General features: G+C 37.4%; 1 protein-coding gene across 8 annotated transcripts in view; it reads right to left on the reverse strand.

The window, feature by feature from the left end:
* LTBP1 (latent transforming growth factor beta binding protein 1) overlaps positions 1-20,461 on the reverse strand; it is a 204,459-nt gene that overhangs the window by 73,483 nt on the left and 110,515 nt on the right. For all 8 annotated transcript variants that reach the window (XM_030035532.2, XM_030035533.2, XM_030035530.2 and 5 more), the window contains 3 exons: positions 17,477-17,548; positions 2,239-2,361; positions 511-678 (listed from right to left, as the gene is read on the reverse strand). In XM_030035532.2, coding sequence (XP_029891392.1) covers positions 511-678; positions 2,239-2,361; positions 17,477-17,548 — 363 coding nt within the window. The remainder of the gene's footprint in view (positions 1-510; positions 679-2,238; positions 2,362-17,476; positions 17,549-20,461) is intronic.

The following is a 20,461-nucleotide window of genomic DNA, read 5'->3' on the forward strand; positions in this document are numbered from 1 at the left end:
GGCAACACCATAGTTAGCACATTCCTCAAAATGGATGGTAAAGGAAGGTTATAAAGCACAGATACTCCCATACATATCCCACTAACTGTAATGTAAACTACAACACATGTTGTTCTGTAACCTAATTCTCAAAACCTGCCATCCTTTCACTGGTGCCTTTAACAACTGAAGAGTATTAATTAGATTTTGGGTTAATTTGCCTGTATCTATAGTCAAAATATAACGTACAATAAATTTATCTTCATGTGATGGAGAATCAAAGTTCAAGGAAGTATTCCGAGATGCAAATATTGTTAATCTGGAATTCTATCACAACATAATTCCTTTGTTTTAATCCCTATGAAAAAACTACTACATATGTGATTATTCTACTATCGTGTAGAGAACTATCATAATTTACTGATGGACACTTCTTGTTTAAAATAAATTCTTGGATTTTTTTTTTTTAAAGCATGCATAACAAACATAGGGTGGGGGCAAGAGCTTGTATTTTTAATGGGCAGTTCTTACCTGTTCCTGGAAGCGGACACTTCTCACAGTGCGGGCCCCACGCTTTGCCAACACTGCAACAGCAAAGCTGCTTGCTGAGTTGAACAGAAAGAGGATGCATGCATTGCTTTCCTGCACTAACAAACCGGTAGCAGGGTCCTTTCTCTTCAGCAACTATAGGATTATCAGCTGCAAGGAAAGTGGAGGAGAGAATGGTACTGTTCACATGAAAAGCAAAACAGAGAACCACCAATACATTTCCAACACCAGTTAAATAGATTAGCATTACTATCTGCAGAAATTTTATTTCAAACACCTATCTCAAGCCATAATCACAACATAAAAGAAAATTCTTATTTCACATCAAACACTCCTGAATTCCAACTCAACTTAGACCAAGGATAAAAACTATTTTAAAGGAAAAAAAAAAAATCATTTCCAAACCAGCAGTTGCCATGTTTCCACGATAAAGAGTCAGAATCGCCTCTCTCACTTGTACACAAGTCCAGCTGCTGAAGACTAAGGTCAATCACTGGCAATATACAATTGTGTCAAGCTACATAGCCACTGGAACATTCAGCTATAAGTAGGCTATATAAACAAGACTGCAAAAGGATTAAGTATCATACATGAAACTTTTTTTTATAAAAGAGACAATTATGTATTTACATTTTGTTATACTTAGTTTTAATTTGGAAGAGCCAAAGGCCATAAGCTATGAGTAGTGTGAGGTAAAAGGAAGCTAAGATCCATCCACCTTTCTAATTTATGCATCCATATTAACATACAGTTAACAGTTCTGGGTAGTATGTTCACTTAAAAAATACAAAGACTACCTGATTTTCAACACGACATGTAAAAGCAAAAATGAAAACCAACTCCTTTTTTCTGGTGTTAAGCTGAAAAGTGGTAAGAAATTCTTCAAAATGCTGAAAAACTTCCTCAGTAATTGAGTGTCATTACCTAGGAGCACAAGATACTTATGCTGAAAAAATGAAAGAATTCACCCACGACTCTAGACTATACTTTATTTTGTAACTCTAAAGATAGCTCAGATAAGGAGCTTAGGAAATGGGGTATTTTTCACTTGTAAATATTCTTCCCAAAAAACTTAAAGTGAGAAATTTAGTTGCTCTCTATGCGTTCTTTTCTTCTTGCAGAGGCAGTTGATCTCAAACCAAGTAAAAGCTGATTAACAGAGAAAAATATTTGCATTCATGCTGTTCACAACTTTTTCTTTCTCCTAATTACCTCTTAATTTTTAATCCTTTTTAATCTGAAGGAAAATGTGCCAAACATCATCCTGGGCTGAATGTTTAGTAATGGAAACTACCTAGGTCAAAGTTGCAGAGATGGAAGAGGGGAAGGCAGGACACAAAGATGATTTTGGCTGGGGATCTAGCAGAGAGGGGAAAAAAAAATAGTGGGAAGGAGAACTCCAGGCTGGTGAGAAAGACTGAGTGTATGAGAAGGCTGGATGTGGCCTTGAAGGTTTTGTGACAAGAAAACCAGGAAAAGATGGCAAGGATCCCAGACAGCCACTGGTAGAGACTAAGGCTCCCAGGACAGAGACAAAAAAGAGGCATGAGCACTGAGAATGACTAAATAAAGTGAATAAGCTGAGAAAAGGAGGCAGGGACAGCAAAAAAGATGGAGACAGCTTAGAAGAGTTGGGGCCAGTCAAATAAATCCTCATCTGAAGTACACCTAAGTATCTGTTTTGGTACTCTGATTGGCACTATTACTTACGTATGCATCTTGAGAGGGTAGGATCTGGCACAAATCCCATTTTGCAGGTACATCTGTAGCTGCCCATGGTATTCAAGCACTCACCATTAGGGCATACCCCCTGTAACTGACACTCATTGATATCTGTGAGAAAATTGAAAATAATCAGATTCTTCTTCAGAAGTTATCTTTTTTAAATATGTGCAGGAGAACTGTTACGAGTTAACACTCCAATCAACACTTTTCCCCATATTGACAACATTTGATTTATAAGCTTTTAAAACACTGCTGAGAACGTAACAGAAAAAAAATTACATTTATACATCATTCTTGAGTACTCTGAATTAAAAAACAAATACACTTTGACTGGCTTATCAACCTCTCTTTTCCTCCGTAGATGATTGCTTGCATGGTCAAACACTACTCACAAGAATATTCACGGAGACAAGTTTTCAGTGACATGGTATATTTTATATTGGATGGAACACTGCTTGACACACTTAATACAGTTTTTATTACTATTTGTATTCAGTAATGCCTGAAGCTTCATTGTGCTGGAAGAAGCACAATGCAAAAATACCATCTCTAGCCTAAAGACCTTACCCCATCTTAATAGCAAGAATATGCTTCAGGAAGCACAGAACACATGTGATGTGGGGCGAAAAGGATTGTATCCATGGGAACACAACTTTGTAATAATTAACAACTGCTTTGATAAAGTTTGCTGTCACTAGGCTACCTGCATCAGTGTCCCTTTCAGGGCGTCACTGAATTATTCTTCCATGCCCCAAGCATTGGGCCTCAGACCTTTATCACACTTGGGGTTGTATTATAATTCACTTACTCTTAGAATAGGACCTGTCCAACAATCTGGATACCATCTGTAACTAAGTCAGCCAAACTAGGATTTTATTTCAGGAAGCAGTAACAATGTAGCTTGCACTGATAATCAAAACCTTAAAATAATAAAAAGAAATAATTAAATACCCCACCCTAACCTATAATTGTCTCCATCATAACTTGTCATGTCTCCTCTTTCAAAAGAATAGAGACAGCACATTGATATAGACCTACTTTAAAGTGTTCATGCACATTATTCCTACATAAGATTTTCCCTCCCTTTCCCTAAGCTAGGGAAAAATGCCTACCTTGCTGGGTAAACAAGCTTCAAGTGGAAGTCAGATATTCCAGCTAGCTCCTTGAAAATCAGGTATTAGTGATAATTTTATCTAAAATATATAATATTTATTACCTTTCCTCTTAGTTTTTATAAAACTTTCACCATTTTATTTGATCTCATTGTATGTTGCTCCTGATTCAACACAACCAATGAGGGTAAGAAATTGAATACGTGAAATATAACAGATGTGCTGGAGTTTGCTTTTGGAAACCTACAGAAAGAATGTTTTATTTTCCTACCTTCTTCTTAATTTTTCTCCACAAGTTTGGCTACCTGTCCCAGTACACAGGAGCACACGACTTAAGCTCACAGTACAGCAGGCTCTAGCAGTTGCCAGATCAGCTGTGATTTTTTCCAAATATTCAGTGTTAAGCTTATCCCTCAGCTCTTCCAATGCTACCCCTAATCTAGTACCTCGACACCAGCTGGATCAACTTCACCTCTATGGACTTAGCCACATGTGGCAAAGGGTGATAATTTCTGTCCTAGAACTTTGGATAAAATGTGATGGAAACCACATGAATTACAAAGGATCAGCTCTGCCTCAAAGGAATTTTCAAGTGAAATTCTCAGACTACATGACTTTCTGACCTCAGAGGGAGTGGACTATTTAAAAAGGAGAATGGCATAAGAAAACAGCACAAAAACCTGCTGAGATGTTCTCCTACAGCAGTCTACCTTTTGACCCATCCAATCTTTGAGCAGGAAGATGTCCCATATAAGTGCAGGAATATCTTATTTAAGGATTGCACTAACACAGAATATTTAGTAAGCTAGACTTGTTCTGATGCACTCGGTGAAATTTTTTTAGACAGTTTCTTCAGTTGCTTAGTCTGACTACATTCTTTCTTTTGCCCTGAAATCTCAAAATATGATTGAAGGCATCTACAGAGTGCCGACTGATCCCAAAAGGAAGATCATCGTTGTTTCAATACCATTATCTTTTGTGACTATTGTGAGGAATGAACTTGAATCTTAACAGCTAGCAAACTAAAGACATTACTGAAACATCCCTAAATAGAAACATATTGATGTCGTTGCAAAGTTGTCGGTAGGAAAGGACATACTGCTAACCCTCCACTTTCAAACATCAGGCACGACAAGGAACATAATGGAAGAGAAGACTATGAAATACCTAGAAGCTAATAGAAAGCAAATACTGAAACACTCAAGAACCCACTATTGAATTTTCTACCTGTTGGCAATTTGGGTTGTCAGATCAGTCCTCAAATACTAAACCATGGAACAATTCTACTTGCTTTGATGAAGCACTGACTCTGTCATTGGAAACAAGTTAGAGGACGAGACAGTATGCTTTACTCCAAATACAGGAAAAATCTCGATATCCAGATTCATTTAAAAACAAAAATCCTCAACACAATTACACAAATACACAAATTACAGACACACATGTGCAGAAACCACATATAGATTTTGGAGGAAGAGGAAAAGCAAAGGAGAAATTAAGAGATGGAAGAAAGATAATATAAAAAATTAAAAATTAAGATACATATTTTTAACAAAGACTGTGCTCTTTTATTCTAATCTAACTTTTGTTTTTTATCGTTTAATATTAGTTACTCATTGATGTTGACATTAGCACATACAGTGAAAATAATTGCTCACTGTCTACATTGTAATAACCGGACATCTTTAAAGAACTTTCTCCCTTTACAAGTTCAAAGTATACATTTTTATTTATAGGAAAATTAACCTATACTACTGGGAAAAAAAATGGAAAATATCTCCCAGAGGACATACATAACATACCACTTTCTCTTGTCGCTTTTTCTGGAATATATCCAGAATATATCCACGTAGAATTAGCAGAAATGCTTTGTCTAGTGAAGACAGCATTTAAATTTTAAATCAGTGAAAAAGACAACTTATTTTAAATATTAATTTGACTTTGATTTTATAGTTCTTATTTTCAAGGAAAGACCAAGTCGTGTTTGTTAACCATTAAAATACATTGCTATTTGCTTATATGTCACCTTTATGAAAAATTTGGCACTTTTCCTTCCTATCTAGGAGAATAAGTCTACCATTCTACGTGTATTTAAGCAAGGTAAGTAATTATATAGCTTAACATAAGACCATTCATACTTTCAATGTTTAAAATGATTAATGATGCATTTTTCATCTAGTAGATGATGATTTTACTCATTGTTTGCATCAAGCTTCATTTTAAGGAAGGTTAAAAATCTATATATGGAAAAATTTTATTATGCGAATACTGAAAGTATATAGGCATGTAAAAAACAAAAAGTAAAATCCTGCAGAGTTAGATCAGAAGAGAAAAAAACATTTATGAAACCTGCTTTCTAACTTGAATTTAATAATTTTATTCACAACACTAGTATTATCTGTACTACTCAATTGAACCATATCTTTTAAGTTTGTACAACTCTATCTGTATGTTGTAGAAAATACAAATGGTGTCTATTGTTATAATTCTCAAGCAGTTTTTTAACTTTGAATAACAGCTACTGAATGGAAATGCATATATATATATACATATTGACAGTGAAATAAAAAAAAAAATTTCTGTTCTGCAGAAGGGGGTACAAAAATCTGGCTTTGCACTTAAATTCTAGTCACAGGTTACAGACTTCAACTAGCTGAGTGACCTTGAACACTTAGTAGCAAAACTGCTAGTTGGATTTTATAAGGAAAAATTTTTTAACAGCTTATATTTAAGTCTTTATACAGATAAACTGTAATTGTGAAATTTAAAGTCAATTGAATTTGTCATGTCACTGCTGAGAAAAACTAGCATAGGAATGTGTCGGATATCGGCGATACTGGGAAAATCCTGTTTTAGAGTTTTGCCTACTAATAGTGAAGGTTCATGGCATTATTTACTGAAGTAGCTAATTTGCAGGTAGATGGGATCTTCCTATAATTTATCAATACCCAGTCATCTTTCTTTCCAAATGGTTCAACTATTCTGCAGGAAACATTCACAGATGCTGTCATTTACTACCTCTGTATTAAATCTCTTTCCAGATGAACTGTTCTTGTATGTCTCGTATTTAAAAATACAACACCCCATTCACCTGTACTCTGTTATTGCTATTTAATGTGGTCACTGCTACATTTAAGTACTGGCTTATATGTATGTAAATACCAACGAATGGTCCTTCTAGAGTTCCTGATATGGATTGTATTGGGTCCGCATGGAAAAGTTTTGGTAGCAGGGGCAACAGGGGTGGCTTCTGTGAGAAGCTGCTAGAAGCTTCCCCTGTGTCCGACAGAGCCAATGCCAGCCGGCTCCAAGAGGGACCTGCCCCTGGCCAAGGCCAAGCCCATCAGCGATGGTGGTAGCGCCTCTGGGATAACACATTTAAGAGGGGAAAAAAAGTTGCTGCGACACAGAAACTGCGGCCAGAGAAAGGAGGGAGAACATGTGAGAAAAACAACTCTGCAGACCCCAAGGTCAGTGAAGAAGGAGGGGGAGGAGGTGCTCCAGGTGCCGGAGCAGAGATTCCCCTGCAGCCTGTGGGGAAGACCATGGTGAGGCAGGCTGTCCCCCTGCAGCCCAGGGAGGTCCACGGTGGAGCAGGTATCCACCTGCAGCCCGTGGAGGACCCCACACTGGAGCAGGTGGGTGCCCGAAGGAGGCTGTGACCCCGTGGGAAGCCCGCGCTGGAGCAGGCTCCTGGCAGGACCTGCGGACCCATGGAGAGAGGAGCCCACACTGGAGCAGGTTTTCTGGCAGGACTTGTGACCCTGCAGTGGACTCGCGCTGAAGGAGCCTGTGCCTGAAGGACCGTACCCCGTGGAAGGGACCCACATTGGAGCAGTTTGTGAAGAACCGTAGCCCGTGGGAAAGACTCACGTTGGAGAAGTTCATGGAGGACTGTCTCCCGTGGGAGGTACCCCACGCTGGAGTAGGGGAAGAGTGAGGAGTCCTCCCCAAGGAGGAAGGAGCGGCAGAGACAATGTGTGATGAACTAACCCCAACCCCCATTCCCCGTCCCCCTGTGCTACCAGGAGGAGGAGGTTGAGAAAATCAGGAGTGAAGTTGAGCCTGGGATGAAAGGTAGGGGGGAGTGTTAAGATTTGGTTTTATTTCTTATTATCTTACTTGATTGAAGTGGTAATAAATTAAATTAATTTTCCCAAAGTTGAGTCTGTTTTGCCCATGATGGTAATTGGTGAGTGATCTCTACCTGTCCTTGTCTCGGCCCACAAGCCTTTCATTATATTTTCTCTCCCCTGTCCAGCTGAGGAAGGGAGTGATAAAGCAGCTTTGGTAGGCACCTGGCATCCAGCCAGGGTCAACCCACCACATGTATATTCCTCTTGCTGAATTTGTCAGTTTTTAAAGTTAACTTTACTGTGCATGTTCTGATGCTTCAGCATAACTTAATTATAGTGTATTTTTAATGCCTCTTTTCCAAGTCATGTCTTCTCAATGAGCTCACAGAATTACTGAGCTGATGCTCTATGCTGAATTACACAAGCCTATCTAGGGATTCAACAGAAACAAGCCACAAGTTGATAAAAAAAAACACCTTCAAATTTTCAAAAGAAATATACATACATACATGTAAGAACAGTGTTTATTTAACAACTTTAGGTAAAAAAAAACCAACAACCAATCCTTCCAGATTTACTACCTACTTCACTTTATTTCAGACTGTGGTAAAAGGCCACCTACTCAAAATGTTTCCTACCACCTGCCAGCCTGCCCAGCTGTGCAAATTGCACTGGAATCAACTTGTTCAGGCAGTTGGAAAAGAAATCTGATTCAAGATTTACAGACTCTTTTTTTCTTTTTAGCCCTCTATTTCTTGTATATGAACACAAAAAATATTTCAGTTTTAAATTAGTATAGCAATAATAATTTGCTCCATTGTAAAAACTAGAGAAAAAGCTACTTTGAAGCAATCTGAATAATCTTTTGTTGTGCAGAAGTATGAACTGATGATATGCTTGTAGAGTGATTTGATTAAAACTCTTCATCTACACAGAGGAAATATTTTAAGGGACTATATAGCAGTCCTATAAAACCATAAATATGTAAATAAAGCTTTCTAAAGACCAACTAAATACTAAATTCAATTTTCAAGGAAAACAGAGTAATGAAGTTCCACTGGTAAAAAGCCCCTGTGTTAGCAATACAGAAAAAAAAAAAGTTAAGCAAGGAGCTTTTCCACACAGCACTTGCATGGCTCCACAGCAAACTCTCATAGTAGGTGCTGTTATTTATGATTTATAAAGAACTGGTAAATAAAGCCTTGATTTTGTAATAGATGGTGCTTTATAAATGTGAATGACTTGACCCTTCTCAATGGTAATAAACTGGTGTAACCCCACTGGTATGAAAGAAGCATCATCATTCTGCACTGGCTCACAGCCTGACCCTTTGCTGTTACTCTTTAGTATTATAGATGTCAAATATATGCAACTGGTCCTTGACACACTGTGCTCCTAGATTTGGTATTCTGTCTCCATGAAAGTTTGACAAGAAATGAAAGCTTTACTCTTACTTTGGATTTGTTGAGATGGCAGTGGAAACCACATGCCATCCCAGAGGCCCTGTTGGTGACTCAGCTCTGACAAGTTCATCCAAATGCACAGAAGCTTTGCCATAACCAGGGTCTTGATAGTGGTGCTTCAGTACTATACAGATGAGACTGCTGTGTCTCAGCTCCTCCTATACCCTCTTCTAAGCACACAGCTTGACATATGGTGAGGTCAGCTACCACACCCCTCCAGAGCCACCACAGCGCTCCCAGCTTCGAACAACTCAGACACTGTAACCAAACTGCTGCTAATCTATCCCACAATCTTTCCCACTAAGGAGGACTTAAAACAGGCTCTCTTAAAAACAACAACAGTTAGTGTTTGATACCTTCCCACAGATTTTTATAGGTCTACTGGGTGTCAGGTCAACCTGCTCTCAGAAAATGCAATGTGTTAATGACTCACTGCCACTGAATTTCCTGGGGAAAAAACAAGCTAAAACAACCATTTCCTAGCTGAATGCTTGTCTGCTCATGTGAAGAGTGTGACTACGAACAAAGTAATCTTCATGACAAAAAAAACCAACCCAACCCTCCAAAACCAAACAGAAGCGAAGGAGAAAGATGAGAACAACATTAAGATGGTATTCATTTAAACAAGAAAGCACATGCTAACATTAAACTTGTTATAAACCATGATAATTATAATATAGTTTCACTAAGTCCAAAACCAACTTTATCTTCAAAGAACTTTACATACATTAATTAGTAGATAGAAGGTGGAAATGAATGGATAGCTCAGATATCAAAATGAAAAAATTACTTTAGCATGGCTTTTTCTCCTTGTTTTCTGAGAACGTTCATGAAGAAATTTTACTTGGATTTTTGTCCAGGGTAAGGCAGTCTTCAAGGTTTTACATTAGAAATACCCCAAAACACAACTGTGTTTTGAAAGCACTTTACCAGAATCTTGTTCCACAAATAGTTAAAAGAATCAGATGAAGAACTGACCTCAGTTTTGACTCATGACCACACACACACACCTGCAGTTGCATGGGCTGAATGTCACAATACTAAATTAAATTTCATTAAGTCTAAGTGCAGTCAACAGTTAATACACCAACCTATTTTCTTCTAATAACTGTGATTTAGGGAAGGACTGAATAGTCCAGAAGAAATAAAAAACCAGAAAACTTCTGAAAAACAACTTAACCCTTATTTGTTACTTTTCTCTAAACAGTTCTCCTTGCTTAAAGATCCACAACCCCAGTGGCTTTTCAACATCTCAATCTATATTATGATTTTTTACTTAAGTATTGATTTACTTGTTCAGCTCTCTTACATGCACTGCACACTGGGGAATTGTGATGACTTAAAAAGAAATACATGAATCAAAACTTTAAAAGGCAAAAAGTTAGATATGGGATCAAATTCTGTTCTAAGGTACTTAAATTTAAGTGACAAAGCATTTATACACCTAATGAAAGGTTTCCCTCTGGCTAATGTAGAGGTATTTGTGTACAGAAGGATACAATGTAGCAGAATCTTTTTCTCTCTCCACTGTATGAGGATGCATGGAAGAACTCTGTGCTGGAGGGGAGGACATGCTGCAGAAGATATTACCTTCCAATGTTTTGCTTTCATTCTCCAATTCTACTATAGCTTTTAAAAATAGATTAAAACAGTCTTTGGGGCTGCATTAGCTGCTGTTCAACACTACTTTGATTTTCTGCTGGAAACCTACATGCAATGTTCTCCTACCTTTCCTTGAGCAATATCATGCCTAATTCAATCACATTCAGGAAGTGAATAATTTCAGCTTTATTTCAGGATTAATAATGCCATAACGTAGCCTGAGTATCCTTTCTCCAAGGATAACAAACCATGCCAAGTGTAAACATCCAATCCTAGTAAAATTTCTGTGCCTACTTATAACAAGAACTGTACCTGTCACTTACTGATGAAAGAATATGCTTTGCTTGGTTACTGTGAGACATGCTGAGTGATTTACTGCATCATAATGCTACTGTAACCTCCTTTAATTTGCCCATTTACTGAAATACTTTACTAGATTCCTCAGCAAGCAAATATGAAAATGCTTCACAGCCTACTGGTCTTCTACACATTCACAGGTCAACACAACCTGAAGAGCTTTGATACCCACTACAGCCAAGCAAAGTGTTGCAGAATGACTAGCTGATCAGCAGAGAGCTGTTCTGCTATAGATCAGCCTACAAAAGCCAATGGTTGGAATATCAGCTCTGTAGTGTTTCCCTTTGGCAGCCTCCAGCTGGAAGAGTATTTAGGAAGAGAAGTTCACTGTGTTTTGGCTGTGTTAACCATTATAACAGCTCTTCAGACCACCCAGGCCCAGCTGGCCTAATGCAGAATTGCAGGAAACACTAAGGTGGTGTAAAGCTGTCTTCTCTGCCTTCAGCCTTGTAGCTCATTTGGACACATGCAGCAAGTCCACTCTCTACCCTTTTCAGATAGCGAGTGAGGCCCATATTTGGTCACAGACATACTGGAATTTGAAACATTCCTATAAAATGAAATTCATTCTTTCATCTCCATGCTTAATGCACTGAATTTATGCTCATCAGAATCATCACAGCTTGGAGTATTTAACCACATTTAAACATTTAACTTAAAAACAAAATTCTAGAACTGAACATATGTGTTTATTAATGTGTTCTGGTCAAAGCTGCAATCTGCTGACAGTATGTTATTTAAATCTATCTATTAATTTTAAAAGAAAATATTTTTGCTCAAGAAAAACAGTCTGTGAGTTCAAAAAAGTCAGGGGTCACTACAAGAATTTTGAACAAAGCAAATGTAAACAAAAATAGTCTTTAATTTGTTTTTTGAAAAAAATCGTTGCTACCATTCATGGAAAGAATGCAGTCAAATTTCTTTTCAGGAGCACTGATAACTTTGAAATGATAGTGTCAACTATCAAAATTGGATCAGGGCTTGGTTTTTTTACTATATTATGTTGAAGTAACTAAAAGACAATTAAAATAATCATAAACAAGACTGACGAACACTAAGAAGTGATTTAGTACTAATTAAAATAATAATCCCGCTTTTGAAACAATGGATCTCATTTCTATACAATGCATTTTCTATTTTACATTTGGTAGGCGATTTTTGATTACATGAATAAATCTGTCTCAAAAGACAATAAATTCAGATTTCCAAAGTCATATTACATGCATAAAAAGAAGAAAACAACTTATAATTTCACAATTTTTAGACAACACATGACACAGATGACAAGGCATACAAACAAAATATGCAACAGCTGCCAGCTAGGACAGTCATGATATCCAGAAGGTTCTTACGAAAATTGGACCACGAAAGGCAACTTGTAGGAGCAGAAAGCCTAGTCAGACCACCACAGCCCCAGTAGCTGCACTGAAAGATTCACAGTAAACTTGTGACTAGAAAGGACTGCAGCCCTTCTCATCTCCTCTGTCCCAAATGCCTGGTGCTGGAGGACAGAAGCAATCTCAACATCAGCAGCCCACAGCTGGTTCCAGGCCTAAGCACCATGGAAATGTAAATTTCTGAAGGAGGACTTCTGCACTTAACTCTGAAATCAGATTTCTATGCTTTTCAAAAACTGACTAACTTTGTTTAAATGACTAAGTAAAAAAACTGAATGGAAAATATTTATCTCCTTTTGATGCAAAGCGAGCAACTTGCATTTCAATAAGAACCACACACACTTAAGACACTTTGCTGCATTTAAGCAAAGCAAGCCTTCTAGATCAATTATATTCTAATTAGAATTTCTCAAAGTACTGGGCAACTTCTTAATTAGAAATGACCTAGTGGTCAGTCATTAAATGTTATTTAGTAATATCTGCCTTGGCAAATGTTTTCATGCAGAAAGTGCTTTAATATGCACAATTTCTCATGTTTCAAATTAAGACTGGAATATATAATTTACCTCATTTGTGAAAATTTGACTCATTCTAGTAGGTATATGCTAGGCTTCACTGGGAGTGCCATCTAACTGAACGATCTCCAAACTGGCTCAATATGCAGGTATCATTTTTTATTTTCTTTATGAAAATCAATTACAACTGTACCTACTAACATCACTGAAAATACTGTTCCAACTGTTTCTGCTATAGCTGTATTGTTAACCCCTATTAATATCCTCAGTTCTAAGAAAAATATAACATCCAGATTTTACTGCCTCCATTAGAGTTGACTGTTTCAACAATAACCTGATTAGTGAGAACAACAAGGTTTGGTTGCTAATGAAACTATTGCAATATATATATATTTTTAAATTATAGAAAAAAACAGTTGCTTATTCTAAGAAATGACCCACTGATTTCTGTGAGCTAACAGAGTAGCAGCAGGATAAATCAATCCAATTCATTTTGTGCTTCTGCGTGGAATTTACTGGAACACAAGTTTGCAGAGCCACACTTTTCAAACACATAATCAATGTCCAAACAGCAACCCAGCCCAGTTTCTGGAGATATATTTATTTCTCAGTATGATCATCATAAAAGAACTTCTTTGAAAGAAGGTTGTTAACTTAGTAGCTAAGTAACATTAAATAGCATTTCTTATGAAGCAAAGCTCTTTTATTACATAAAAATAATTATATATACAACATGCAGAGAAAACAAATTTGTTACTGTATTTTAGGGACAAATGTAGGAGGGCAGAATATACCTTCAAAATTTATTTTAAATCATGATGAAGCCAAGGGAAAAAGGCTTGAAGTCCCCAGAGCACATGATTACAGAATTTGATCCATCAACATACAAGTACTAGTTTCTGCAAACTCATATACATTTGATTTTAAGCATATGGGGACTTTTCAAGAACTTCCATGCACAACTTTTTACTTCATTGAAAAACAACAAGTGTTCAGGTATTTTTCCAGTTCTTCAAGATAAGATTTTTGAAGTGTTTTATTGGCAATATGTTAGTTTCCTGAAAAATGAATCCAACCTTTTCACCAGCTGTTTTTTTCATTCTACTTCAGTTTTCCAAGAAAACCATTAGCAGAAGGAAGAAACAGTAAGTATAACTCTAAACAGGGAACCAGAAATTAGCATTGCATGTGGATTCTGACAAAAAAGTTGCAACCCTGATAAGCTGTATTTTGGCTTTAATGACAGCCTTAGGGCATCCATGTGTGTACATGTAATAAATCACCCCATTGAAAAGATAATTACTGAGGGGGAAAAAAGCTTTCTTGATAGCAATTACACTAAACTGTTTGAATTAGCATACCCACAGATGGTTCTTTGTTGTCCTACATACACATTAGAGAGAAGAATGGTTCATTACATTAGTTCACTCACTTGAAAAAAGAATCAGGATCTGGTTATTAATCACACTAATACTACAAAAGCTTTGTAAACTAAGGAGGCTTTTGACTGAAAAAACAATGTAAAACAAAAAGTTAATTAGGCTTTTAGGCCTGAGTTTTCAAAGGCAGTGAAAGTTGGATGATATCTAGGTGAAAACAGCAATCTGTTTTAGCAGCAGGCAGGGATTCAGAAATATATCCCCATTACTATTTGGTCTGGCAACGCTGGCCCTTTCTGAGCATGGACACAGCATGCACACCCTTTCAGCAAAGAATAATCTAATTAAAATGTATACTTGCATACGGACATGCTGTGCCACTCCTTTCCAATTTAATTGTAAGTGTTGTTACATGAATATGAAAACTCCTCTGCCAGCAGCTTAAACAGTTTTCACAGATATTGCTGTTGCTTTGCTCTGTGTTTGTGATGTGGCCAGCTGTTTCTTCATTAGCCCTCTCCTCTTCTCTTCTAGAAAAGCACATCTGCTTCAGATAAACACAAAACAGGACACTTTTGTCTGACCCATTGAGAAGCACATGCTAATGACCATTTCAGGACTGAAATGCACCCTGCCAGCAGCTTTCACATATGAAGCTAGCTTTCCTGATGACTGTTCAAACAGAGGTCAAAATCCTGACCCTCTGAAGGAAAATGGTAATCTTGTTACATACTGCAATAGGACTAAATTTCATCCCGGCTTTGTTTCATGGGTATCCTTCCTTATTTGTACCTCCTTTTTGGAGCATGTTGGTGAGCAAATTACAGAGAAGCCACCCAAGCCTCGATAAGACAGTAAGGGGAACCTGCAGGAGTTGCCACCTCTGTCCTCTCCAGAAAGTTAAGAGTTGTCCCCATCCTCAATGGATCAACAGCCTACTTCCTGGTGGGATAATCCGACTCACATTGTCTGATTAAACTCTAGGTTGTAAGTTTCCATGCACCAACTCCAAGTTATATTTAGAGTCTACAGCTTGCTCTCTTCTGGGATAATGATAGCAGTAATAAAACAAACTATTTAAAGGCTCATATTTCTTGCAGTATTAGTTATGTAGTACAAAAATTTGTCAGAGGAAAAACTATCAAAACCCAGTACAACAAACAATGACTAGCCTACCAGGTACGGATCTATTTCTGCACACTACCATGGCAGGACTTAGCTCCCTCTTATGCTCCTACCCAGAGTCATATGTTCTCCCTCTCTATCAACCTGTCACTGTTCAGCAAAACAATTTCCTGGCCTACTTCTAGCAACATTTACAAGCACTAGACCATTTTTTAACTGTCTGTAGCCCCTGATTAAGGACCTTAGTTTCCATGAAATAAGGTTTGCCAACACCTAGGTACAACCCCTTGAAACAAAGTGAATGCCCTAATCACCTTTAAATGCCTGCTGGGTTGCTGCTGTCTAGGAAACCATTGTGTATACACCAGGGTTTGCCCACGACTACTGGAGGTATCAAAAGCTCCTGTCTCTCCTGGACCACATTCAGAGGGATGCACGATGGTTCTAATGCATCATGGCATCTTCCAGACACTTTCTGTGCTCTAAGTTAGAAATCCGCTCTTTTGCAGACTCTGAAAAACCTCATAACTAATATGCAGAATGAGACAATCTCAAAATGACTGGAAACATCTTGCTGAAATACACACACCACCTGCGTGTTTAATTTGAAACGTGAAAAGGAGGCCCATCTACGCCTTACACTCACCTCCTTCACCTTTTCACTTTGCAGTCCTCATCAGTAAGTTGCCATCAACATCTCCCCATCCCTTTTATTTATTAAGAAGACTCTACAGTCTTTCACTTCAGATCAGGGAACAAGCTTTTGAGATGCAATTTGCAGCTCTCCTCCATTTAGTTTTTTACTATTTTGACCCAACCCAATTTTCTCTCACAATCCTCCAAATGCCCCTACCCTGCAAACTGGTAAACCACTAGGTAGAGAATTGAGCAGCATACAGGCTAAAGTGGCTGTACTTTCTGATAGCAGCTGACACCTCCCTCAGCAGTGGAAGCAGCAGGTGTTTGTGTTTAGTGCTCTACAAACTGTATTTTTTTTGGTTGGTAAAATAATTTCTTTATGTGCAGCAGCCAGCCATGTTCCTTCATCGATGTGCTAACTGAAAGTTTTCAGTTAAATAAAATTAACTTTATCTCCAAGGTGCCTAAATATTCTTTAACACCAATTACTCTTTCATTTTCTCCTTCTCTCCACCACCGCTACTATTTGTTGGGACCTCTTTCACCCTTGCAGTGTCAACAATGACTAACAAACTTAACCACAGGTCAGTGTCAGACTCACTTGAACTCATTTTTCCCTTCCTTCCCACATCTCTCTCCAAAGCACCACTGCATGATTGCTCACATCTTCTCAGAGCTCCTTTTTCTTGTTTACTTGAGCTGTGCCAAGCAAGTCAGACAAGCAATTAAGCTCTTTCCTACATCCTCATCTGGCACCTCTGTTCAATACTCCAAGATCCACATAAAGAACGAGCGTATGTCTATGTTCATCTGTTCAGCTTCATCAGATAAAGACACCATAGGACAGCAGAATCTAAAAGCCCCAAGCCTTTCTATGCAGCTGCATGATCATGCAGATCCCACAGCCCTGTAGGTTTTGATAATTTCTATGCTTATAGCCAAGAGATAGAGGGCATAATCTTGGAGTAACACAATCTATGCCGTGTTTAACTCCATACATCCTCACCTGCACTAAGCACATTCTTGAAGTATGTGGGTCACTGCTTTACATGGCAGCCAGGTATGCATCATTTTTCATTTCCACTTGCCAGTGACATTATCTGGCCGCTCTCAGTAGTGTTGTGTTTAACCTCTTAAGTCCAGAAGAATTGTTCTCTGATTACTCTATACTTTCATGATTATAGAAATTATTCACTGTTGCTAGTTTAATCTGACTTAACCAAGTAAGTCTGCAGGTTCACTGTTTAGCAAAAGAACAGACAGAACACTGTATTTCTACTGAAAAACAAAGTAAATCAATCCTTATGAAGTCATCTTTATACGTCATCAAAGAAAACGAGAGTACACATAAATGTTTTAGAAGTTTTTTTTGCCCCAGAGCAAAATAACACTCTAAGGAGTTGCCAATATTTCGAAAGAGTTCAAAGTAGCCTCAACATTTTTTCCCAAATACAATGCAGTGGACTGGATTCATTCATCAACGTCATAAATATCAAAGAATCTATCACAGAAAACTGGTACTCAAAATAAATACCATCAATTGTGGGCACTACCGTACCTTGACAAAATGTAGCATTGATCCTCTTGTAGCCTTGTGGGCATTCCATCATAGGACTGTATCCATCGTAAGCTGAAGAAAAAAATGATGTCAGTTAAATACTGCTAATTTATATGCTTATTTAGAGAGCCTGACAGCCAAATTATTATGTAACCATTAAAAAAAAATCATTGTAAGTTTTTATGATGTATGGTTAAGCATAAAAGGTCAAGAAATTAAAATTAAAGGTTGTACACGTAACCTTAATTCCATCTCTTTCCACAGGTATACCACTCAAGTCTTCAGCTATGCAGTCAAATTTGTATGTTTTCCAAAAAAGAAGTCTTTGAAATCTGGACATTATCTTTCATCCTAGTAGTTCTCAAATATTCAAATAATTACTTTCCCAAACCAGCTACAAATATCATGTTGGGAAAAGATAAAGTTGAAGATTCATGATGGAAACTCAGTGGTTTTAAAACTGAAAGCAGCTTTAGAAAGCAGAAGTATCTTCAATGTTAAGCAAAATTCTTGGGTACCATTTCTCCTGCCATACTGAATTAAAAAAAAATATTTGAAATACAGAAGAAATGGATGCAAATAAACTTTTAAAACAAGGCAGAAACAAGAAAAAGGCACATTTGTGATTTACCTAACAAAGTTGGTGAATTTTGAAAGACTGTGTCACTTATTGGTTGATCAGTTTAAACTGTCAAGGACAACACCACTGCAAAACAAAGACTGAATTCAATTTTGCCAAAATAGGAAGTGCTCAGTTAACTAGCTTTTATTTCTATTTATTGTTTCTTTCCTCCACTTAAGGTTGCCTTTGAGACTACAGCAAACTGTTTATTGATTCTTAAACTGTTATAACATCATAAATGAGAGCAGTAATTTCTTTGTATGGTTATGCAATAAGAGCTAACCTCTTGGCAAAGCCCAGTAATTTATTAAACATATAGGACTAAACTTTTGGCACTATGATCAAACAAGTGCCTTTAATAAGAGTCAAGAGAGTTTTTCATAATTTGAATGCTACAACAGAGATACCTTACATTTGGTCAGATCTTTTGTTTTCCTTTAAAAGTGTTCTAAATGTTCAGCAGGGCAAAAAAAAAGAAAAAAGATTATCAAACACATTACTTTCCATCTTTACTGTATATAAACTGTCAAGTAAGACAGAACAACTGAGTGAGATAATATTTTCAACTGGCTTCACTTCACATATAATGCCTGAATTGCACACTTATACCTGCAGCTTATTTTAAAACTGGTAACTGGTTGACTATAAGGGTGGGGGGGAAATTATTTTCATTAGTTCTAAAGCTTTTCCTATCTTTGGAAAAATGTAAGTGATGATCTCAAGTAGCAGTTTTTGGAGTGAGATAGTTTTATTTCAAGTTGGTGTGAACTATTTAAAATAATTGCTTAATTAGAACACTAAGATTTTCCTTAGAGATTGCTTAAAGTGATAAAATGGTTAAATACAAAAATAGTATGGGTCAAGATACAGCAACAATGTTCTTACAGTTTTGAATACATACTTTTCCATCTTTGCATTGACTACAACCATTTTAACACAAACTAAAATTTGAAAATTTTGTCTCTCAGCATGAAGTGGCAGCTACACATTTATTTTCAAGGCAGCTCCAATCTTTTCACAATGTTAGTATTAAAAACAGTTGAAATTTAAGGTGAGATTTTCAAAAGCACAATGGATTAGCCTATTCCTGTTCCCCAAAAATGTCAGCGAAACTCCTAACATTCATGTTGGCACAGTCAGATTCATAATTGCACTGATTATGTCCTAACTTGTCTGTTTGCCATTACAGACCTGATTCAATTCACACTAAAACCAAGAGAATCTCTCTTTTTGTGGGCAGGAGTGGTACCCTGCAGTACAACCTGGTGCAGGAAAACAAGAGAAAGAGCAGAGCTCTTCCAGTTGTAGATGGAGACCAGCCCATAAGCTATGCCAGGCCTTTTGCAGTGCTGCAACACATTTTCCCTTCCAGAGTGACTCAGCTGCTCTAGAACGTGCAGTGGTGGAATGAGGTCAGAGATTTTAACCTCTCCCTCCCTCCTCATCCTCCTACTCCCACATTGAACAGGAAACAGTGGCTTACTAGCAGCTGTTTTCTTCCTTCTACAAAGAGCAGCAACATAAGCAGGTCTCAGTAAAGAGCTTGTTCAGTGATGGCTAGTGATCCATGTGGGAGCTGGATGGAGTCCTACATTACTTACCCTTTACTCACTTAGACAACCTGTTTGTAATTATTAACTGTTAGCAAGAAGCCTGAACAATCATAACATTCCCCACATAACACAGAAATGCACTTTGTCTTAAAAGTCATCTTCTGTAGAAGCCCTCAAAAATGGAGATCTGCTCCAAAATTTCTTTTCATTTTCAGTAATACTGAATAACCTGTAAACTTACATGGGACATGGATGCTGTCTCAGGCCAAAGCACTTGACTTTGCAACCAGACAGAAGCCCTGACTGAGCACTGGCTATTACCCAAAATACATAAGTACATCTTTATGAAGTGACAAAGCCCTATTTAAGTCCATGGGAACAAGACACACACAAACTTATGTACATCCTTAAGTAGTTGGCTGAAGAGAGAAGAAAAGCGCTTGCTAATGAGACTGAAGTATATGCTTAAATATTTTGCTGAAGCGGGTTTTGCAGAAGATCACGTTAAGTGCGACCTGATTACATATTGTTACAAAACCAGGTCAATCTTAAACAAAGTTTATGAAGCATAAAACCATAAAAGCAAAAGGAAGTCTGGTTGCTTCCAAGAAGTCTACGATAAAAATGGTAATACCAATTTAGTGAAGTATCAGAACAGGTCAAAATTACATGTGACTAATGTGGGACTAGCTTTGCCTGCTGAGACACTACATGGACACCACTGAACTGATAACTTACTAATAATTTGACTCAAGTTTTTCCATCCAATATCATATATATATATATAAAAAAAATATATATAAAAACATA

The sequence above is a fragment of the Aquila chrysaetos genome, chromosome 13 (assembly GCF_900496995.4).
Source record: "Aquila chrysaetos chrysaetos chromosome 13, bAquChr1.4, whole genome shotgun sequence".
In the NCBI taxonomy this organism is placed as follows: Eukaryota; Metazoa; Chordata; class Aves; order Accipitriformes; family Accipitridae; genus Aquila; species Aquila chrysaetos.